Source organism: Seriola aureovittata, chromosome 2 (genome assembly GCF_021018895.1).
Source record: "Seriola aureovittata isolate HTS-2021-v1 ecotype China chromosome 2, ASM2101889v1, whole genome shotgun sequence".
Taxonomy (NCBI): domain Eukaryota; kingdom Metazoa; phylum Chordata; class Actinopteri; order Carangiformes; family Carangidae; genus Seriola; species Seriola aureovittata.
Genome location: NC_079365.1, coordinates 6,426,435 through 6,434,810, shown reverse-complemented (window position 1 = coordinate 6,434,810; position 8,376 = coordinate 6,426,435). Strand labels below are relative to the sequence as shown.

Below are 8,376 nucleotides of genomic sequence, written 5' to 3'. Positions count from 1 at the left end.
TTGTAACCCAACACACAGACACAAGGGTAGCTAATTTAGAAAAATGGCTGCGGTCAAAAAGTAAAAATAATCTCCTTTCCTAACCACTTTTCCTTGACCTCGATGGAAAACGTCATGAGCCCAAGGAAGATGTGAAGGAGAATTAAGACAACCGCGGTGCGGAGAGAATCCGACTGCACATTTAAACCAACTTTATTTATAACACATGGATGACAGATAATCCTTTCCTAACCACGAACACAAAGCAAGTGGTACTAAAATGCTGAAATAAGATAACATGAAAAGAATACACAAGTAGAGAAAGTTGAGCCATTAAAATAATAATTAAATAAAAATAAGGAAATGAGCAAGGGGCCAAAATAAATTATATTCAGACATAGGCATATAGAGTTTCCTGGCATGGGTGCGTTTGGCCTTTTTTATGCATTTGTTAAGAAGAGAAAATTCATTTTTTAGTGCATTCCACAATGGGAGGGGTTTAGTGAAATGACATTTATGTATAGGCTATAGGCTATAATTTTTGTTGTGATGCTGATGATATTGTTAACCAGAAATTCAATATGCTTCTTCTTCATGATGACCCCTAAATGGATAGATTTGAAAGAGAGGAAATCTATATTTATGGACTTGGAGTTCAGTCAATCATATAAGGATTCCCATAAGTTTTGGATTGTGTCACAAGCATAAAATAGATGCTCTGTTGTTTCTACATTTATGTGTGTCTGCCGTGGTGAAACTGGAATGGTGTGTCGCATTAAATGTTGCTGCTGCAAGGATTTATCTGCTTTCCTTTTGTAAAGGGAGGTCCTGTGTATCCAATGCTCAAGGAGATGAGATAGGAAGCATTGAAGCTCCTTTACTTGATTTCAGCGTCATGCTCTGTCCCACTCATTATCATCTAACCCGATTTAAAAACATAAACAATGCACCATGAGTCTGAATTCAACACTGATTTATCTGTGTCAATCATTCAATGTGTCAGTGTCAGGGCTGCTGCTACCCTATGACTCATAGGCAAACACTATAGGCTATGATGCTGGCAGGTCTTTCTGACAGAACAGAATGGAGAGCTGTCATGGCGAAGAGACAGTCAGTCTTTTAAACAAAGCTCCAGGAAGTTTACTCTTTCCGTCTTAAGGTACCAGGCAATGAAAATACTGCGCTCATGGTGTTCATGGTGTTGTAAGGTGCGTGCGGTTGGTGTGGGCGTTGAAATAATTGTACCACATCCTGATGAAAACACTTATGGTGTGTGCACAAGCCCATACATGTGTGGGTGAACATGCAGCAAAAATAACACTTAACTGTCTCGGTTTGGGAATTTTAAAATATGGTCACCCTACTCACGAGTGACAAGACAGCAGGTTACTGGTCATATTTCTGTCTGTCGCCACTATAAGGTAGATGCATTTTTAAATGACAGCAAACAGCCTAATCTTCATCTGGAATGTTTTAATCTGTTGTGTTGCATCCAAAAAAAAAACCTTCCACACATTGATCTCAGATGGTTCTATGATTGCTAAGTTCCTCCATTTTATGTTAACAAAGAGAACAAGTACCTACTTTGCTTAAAGGAGCTATTTGGAAGTTTAGCTATCCAACATTAGAATTAACAGATGTTTATTTACCAGTCTACAAGAAATGTTCAGCATCAAACTTCACTTCGCCAAGAGCTGTCTCCAGAAGTGAAAAGCAACCCTTTTTTTTTGCATTTATTTCTACCTTCCGACCGTTATCCCCACCACCACCCGCTCCCGGCAAGAAACCACAGCAGCAAAGAAGACTTACATGAAGCACCTTTAAAGGGCCACAGTGCAATAGATCAGAGTGACTGTATTTACATGGTTTTGATGCGCTTATTGTAAATCGCTATGTGGACAAAAGCATCATCCAAATGAATGCAATATGTAATGTACTTACATTTTGTATTTATGTTAATTCATTTTTTAAATTACATGTGTAAAATTGAGGTCATGCTTATCTGCGTTGAAAAGGAATTTTCCAGTAAACAGCAGGAACATGCTAACCCACAGCTACCAACAGTTACATTCACATTTCTACTGCATACCTCAAATATTTCATGATGTTATTTTGACATGCCATGGCAAGAAACACAGGTGTGATTCGTACCTGCATTTTGTTTAATTTTGACAGTTCCCAGGACACATATAAACACAAGGTCACATGCATACACAAATGGATAATGTATATATTTATTTTCATTTTAATATCACAAACGTAACAGCTTCAATGTTATTTTCCTTGTATTTATTTGTGTTTTAACCCTTAGACAGTCGATCTTTGATTATCCATCCAGGTTGCTTGTGGTGATTGGTGATTAGTATGGGTTTAGTGGTAGCATAATTCAGAAACCTCCATAGCCAGCTCCAGGCAGTCACTTGCATCATGACATGAACTGAACAGACCAAAGTCCAAGTCAATGTGAGAGTCATCGTCACTGCTGGGTGTAGACTCCGCTGTTGTGAGGACCTGTTTGTAGTTTGGGCAGCAGTGACGGGCAACTCTCTCACAGGAGTCCGGCAGCATGCCGATCATATCGTAGAAGCGGCAGAAGAGACAGTTCAGGACCATTCCTGCACAGTCAACTGAGGAACACACGCAGTCAGGTAAATTCTTTGGCTTCATAAAAGCCTTCAATCCCTTCACACGTTTACAGTGACCTCTTTGAAATAATGTGGGATGTTTAAACCATATCTTGGGACATAAATCATTTGTGTTGCTGTAAGAGCAGCTTGTCTTCACTTATATCTTATAACATTTTAAAAGCCTCCTTTCCTTCCTTTATACATGCATAATTTAGGAAATCATGCCTCGCTCCCTCACAGAGAGACAAGCAAGAACGCTGTTTGTAGACATAATCAATTACTAGAAGTCTCCCTTGTATACCTTGCCAGGAGCATTTCCAACTTGCGATGTGATTGCAGTGAAACAATGCAATGTGTCTTCCCAGCAGCCTTTGCCAAATGGTGGCCCCATGGGTGCAATGAAGTGTGAGATCATCAAAAGGAGACTGACCATGAACAGACAGTTACTCACCAAAGACATGATGTAGGAGAGACCTTATGACTTGTGTTGCAAAGAATCTAGAGCAAGTACAGTGTATACCTCTGCCAGTGGTGCACAATCCTCTAAATCTGTCATTCAAATCTGAGAAAGTTCTGAATCGCATTGCATCTAAAGCCTAATCTGCATCAAAATACATTTTGAAATAGACGATCATTCTATTTTATATATTTTAGAATATCCTTTATGGGCCCTATCTTTTAAGGCTTTGTATAATTATGCACATTTTTAACTGAGTCATACAGATGACCACTGACTTATGGTCATGTAAATTCATTAGGCTGCTTCTATATGGGCAAGCCGCCATCAAATTTCACTTGTACTCGTTCAGTTGTACTTGTGATCAGCATATATCCTCTGAATGTGATTGCAATGACACAATGCTTTTAGAAATTATATCAGCTGCCATCAAATCGGCCAAGTCTTCTAGAATTTGTAAAAAAACTACTTTTTTCAGGGTCATTCATGCATATCTCGCAAATTTGATGAATATTAGATTAAATTTGTAAAATAAAAAAAAAAAAAGAGATGCACTAGGTTTATAAACAACGATGGCTTTACATTACAGGCCACATTCACATTTTTCCTTAAACATTCAGCACTTCACTACTATGTGTGCACACTCACTACTGGGGGTTCAGTATCTTCCCAAATGCGCTTCAACACATAAACTGGAGGAGCCACGAATCCAACCTGCAACCTTCCACTTATTGGACGACCCACTCTACTGCCTGAGACACAGCCGCCGTCCACATGTGCCCTCTCCTGCATGCTGTCCCTGCTCAGGTGTTTAACGTGCCTAAAAATAGTATGTATCTACATACAATCCCAACTTGACTGGTGACAACTGGATCTAGCAACCTTGTGAACAACAGTGCAACTTCCTAAAGTCCTGTCGTTGCAGTGAGGTTTCCATAGTGCCTGTGCGTACAAGTATACTAAAACCAGTGCTCACTGGTAATATCTGGCTACCACTGTAGTGGTAGTTCAAGCACTTGAATCCTTCTAAAACCACAGTCATTTTTACATGGATTAACCAAACATGACACAATGTGTTTATTAGTGAACTTTAGCAGTGTAGGTAAATGTATTTTTAAACTTTGGAAAGAAGCCAGGCTAGCTGTTTCCCCCTGCTTTCAGTCTTTATGCTAAGCTATGCTAACCACATCCTGACTCTAGCTCCTTACATGATACTATAACATCAATCTTCTCATCCCTTAGAAAGAAAGTGAATAAGATTATTTCCTAAAATGTTGAACTATCTCTTTAATTAAAATTAGTTATTTTAAAATGACTTATTTAATATTTAATTTAATACAAGTGCATAAGAATATAAACAGTCTGCACTGTAATCAGTTATGCTGCTGCATCTAGAGTCTACTTTGGTGGCCATTTTTTGCATTAGTCTTTCTCTTTTTTGCTGTAGTTTCAGTTTCTAAATTATTCACACATTTTCATAATTGATTATATGAACTGTATTTAAGCATTCTCACAGCATGGTGAGGCATAAAGCTTGCAATTTGTCAAATTTCGTATTCTGTCTGTGGCATTATTATTCTGCATATTAATAATCGTTTATTTCATCAGTGGAAAAGCTGTGTTTGGATGAAAAAGTTAATTTCATAACAGTTATACTGAGGACTCAACAAAAGCTTTTTTTTTTTGCCTGAAATGATTTCAATGTGTGTTTATCTGGACGGGTTTGGCATCTGTGTGTAGTTAGAGGGCATCACACGGGGGGATTGAAGAAATGCTGGTGTCACTAACCTCCCTTGTTGCTCTGCTGAGAAGACGACACAGGGTCTATGCTGGATGATGCTGCAGAGGAAGATCTCCTCAGGTACATTTTCAAAGAGAACAGAGGGGGAGAGAAGCTGTCACACACTCTGGGCCGCTGAGCATCTGTTTCTCTACTGCTGTCCCCAGGCTCAGTTTCTACAGCTGCATTGAGTCTCCAGTTGCTGACTTGATCCTCATGTTGGATCCTTTCTGTCCAGGAGACAAAATTTTAAATAAACTGTTAGCGACAGGTACAGTTTATAATTTTTACAAGTACAATTTGATTGAGGACTTAAAGACCATAACCTCAGCATGTGCCAGTGTGGGCACACAAAGTCTTACAGACCGACACAAGCAACACTGGTCCAACTGGCCTGATTTGCAGAAGTTTTAAAGCTGCTGATAAAATAGGAAACAACACAATATAATAATATAATAACACAATATGATATGAAACAATATTATACAATCTGATATTAAACAATATACTTTGATGACACATTAGAACATGGTATGACACAAATTGATAAGATATGATAGAATGACATGATACAATTTGAAACAGTACGATTTCATAGGGTACGTTACAACACATGCTATGACACAATACAATTTAAAACAATACAATTCAATATGAAAGAATGCTATTTAAATTATATGATACAAAATTATACAATTCTAGATAAAATACAAAACGATTGTATTCTATATGATACAATATACTGTCACACAATACGGCACAATACTATGCAATATGACATGATGATAATCCTGTGTACAGTTTTGAAAATCATCCAATATTTTTAGCTATCTCCACGTTCAACACAAAGTTGAGCATTTACATATCAACATAGTCCAGAGTTTCTTTCCATCAGCACATAAACACATTTAAACAGCTTTTTTACCCTCACAGGACACAACAGCTTTCCAGTAAAACCAGACTTTTGAGATTATTTTAGGGTTAGTGACACAATAGAAAGGGTGACTGCGTATAGGCAGTGGGAATCAAACTGAGATCAATTAAAGCCTTAAATGATTAAATGAAATTGCCTAAACAGTTTTGGGATTGAAATTAGTGAATAATAACAAAAAAGTAGATTTAATTGCATGATGCACAGGCTTTTTTTCATAGGAATAACTCAACATTTTGGGAAATACGTTTATTCCCTTTCCAGCTGAGAGTCAGATAAGAAGATGTGATGCAACAGTCATATGTGTAGGCTAAATATGGAGCTAGACCAAGTAGGTGGTTAGCCTAGGATAAATTGGCACTAAAGCTTGCCAATTAGCATCTTGTTCATTTAATTTGTTTAAAACGATACTGAAATTTGGGGTTATTTGATCAGGGCGAGCAACCTCATGGTTTTCTGTTCTTTACCTTTGGACAGAGCTGTTAGCTGTTTCCCTGTTTCCAGTCTTGATGTTACACTAAGCTAATGGACTCCTGGTCACAGCTATGGAAACTAGCTAGCCTGGCTCTGTCCAAATGTAAAGGAAAAATTCCACCTAGCAGCGTCAGGCTACCTGACCAATGATGATGACTCAGCAGCACACACAGGCTTTTTCTGACTTCAAATTACTTTACAATCAGTGCAAAGTTGAAATAATGGTATTATTAATAGCTTAATAGTTGAGAGTATCCAAAGCTTAATAAGCGCTTGGAATACCAATGAAAGAGGAATGAGGAATCTTGCATGGAAATTATTGATTGACACAAAATTGACAACTGTCCATTATCACCAGACCTTAAAGAACAGCTTTACTTACAATCACAGCCACAACATAGAGAAACAGATCAGTGAAGCTTCACAGTGTGTAAATATCACAATCAAGATGTGTGATACACCAGGTCAGTGGTTTTACTGCTTTTGCCTCTGAAACAGCTGTTAAGTGACCAGATGGGCACCATGAAAATGTATAAAACCCACACTGCTCACAGTAAAAATGTACAGTCTGTACCTGAAATGTGCTGAGGAAATTTCCAGAACATCAGACCGCAGAATGTGGAGTTAGGCTGTGGAGTTTCTTGAGTGCAGGAGTAGATTTGTTTGTTAACATCTGATTTAAATAGATATTAATGAATTATTGCGCTGGCTGCAGTCTGTTTACTTTTTCACCACCTATTTGAAATGAATTATTCACCGTTCCTTTCTCTGTTTTATTTAACATTTAATGCCTAATGATTTATTCACACTCTGGACACATTTTTGTAAGTCGAATAAACTGTATTTGTCTTACCTAAATTGTTGAAAGAGAGATACAAATGGACGTTGCTCAGGGCTGTATTGGCCATTTTTAAGATTTCATTAGCTGTTTTTAATACATATGAAGTGAAAAAGCTCAAAATATCACCTATTGTTATCACTTTTTGTCAGCTGGAAGTTTCTTTTTATCTCTCATTAGAAGTGTCTGTGTTTTTATCTGTCATTTCGCAGTGATTGAAGGAGAAGTGAAGGCAGGGATTGGTATTTGAAGTACAACAAGTCAAAATCAGTGCCGTCTGCATGTATGTTTGAGCTGAGAAGCAGCATGATGCTCCCGGGTTATCTAATGAATTAAGTAAGAAGCACAGCTAGTCCGTGCCCATGACCATTAGCTGATAGAGAAATAAGGCCTGCAGGCACACTATGCATTTTTCAGGTTTTGTTCCAGTGTTTCGCCGAGCCATACTCACTCATTAGACACCACAGTTACTCAGAGCGGTGGATCTGAAGATAATTTCACTTCATGTTTTAAATCAAAATGCAAACTCGAATTTGCAGCACATCAGAACCATCGAAGAGAAAACATCGACACAATTTAAGGAATGTATGTAAGCAAGCGACTGACAAAATCCATTTGTTTCATTGCTGCAAAATATGATTTGTTGGAGAAATTGTTCTCGAACCGTGCAACTTTTTAAAGATTTCTCACATCAAATATCTAGCACAAGATTGTAGTCAGTAGACTCAAGCAACTGCTTCAGTACCAGGAACAGGAAGGAAGACACTGACGACTGTATATAACTCTGACAGATTTACAGGAAACACGAAGGCTCAATATTGATGCCTGTATTTTTTTCCATAGTCCTGAGTCACGTTAACTTACCTCCTCTCACACAGCTAGAGCTCTCCTCAGCAGTGTTTACTCTGCCTTTGTCTTTCACATCGGCTGTCAGAGTCATTTCATCTGCCATCTGGTCCATTGCATCACAAATAGAAAATGTACTTCGTATGACAAACCTGATTACCTCGAGTCAAAAACATGAGGCTGCACACAACTGAGGCCAGTGTCTAACACAGTGTTACCACAGCTCGGCGTCTTCATGCACTCGTCAGCTCCCAGGGTTAGGTTCTCCTCTGGTGCTGGCTATGGAGGCAGCTGTTTACTTCAAAGCAAAGCAGAGAGCATCCAGGACAAATTATCCTTTACATTGCAAAGGGTCCATTTGGCCTGCTGCCTACTGTACTGCAAGCCTCTCCAATGTTCCAATGACGTTGGCAAAAATACTGGAGATCCACTCCTATCAAAACA

At 38.4% G+C, this 8,376-nt stretch overlaps 1 protein-coding gene across 1 annotated transcript; it reads right to left on the bottom strand.

Moving 5' to 3' along the window:
• Nucleotides 1-2,349: 2,349 nt before the first annotated feature.
• On the bottom strand, nt 2,350-5,064 carry mdfic2 (MyoD family inhibitor domain containing 2). The gene is made up of 2 exons (XM_056388429.1): nt 4,852-5,064; nt 2,350-2,606 (listed from the first exon to the last, which is right to left on the bottom strand). Exons 1-2 carry the CDS (start codon nt 4,928-4,930, stop codon nt 2,350-2,352), a joined length of 336 nt encoding a protein of 111 aa, XP_056244404.1. The 5' UTR covers nt 4,931-5,064.
• Between the last annotated feature and the right edge of the window lie 3,312 nt (nt 5,065-8,376).

Excerpts from the sequence above, each read along its gene's own strand:
- mdfic2 (XM_056388429.1), bottom strand. The coding sequence starts at position 4,930 with ATGTACCTGAGGAGATCTTCCTCTGCAGCATCATCCAGCATAGACCCT. Across the intron at positions 2,607-4,851 it reads TCAGCAGAGCAACAAGGGAG|TTGACTGTGCAGGAATGGTC; the intron begins GTTAGTGACACC and ends TGTGTTCCTCAG.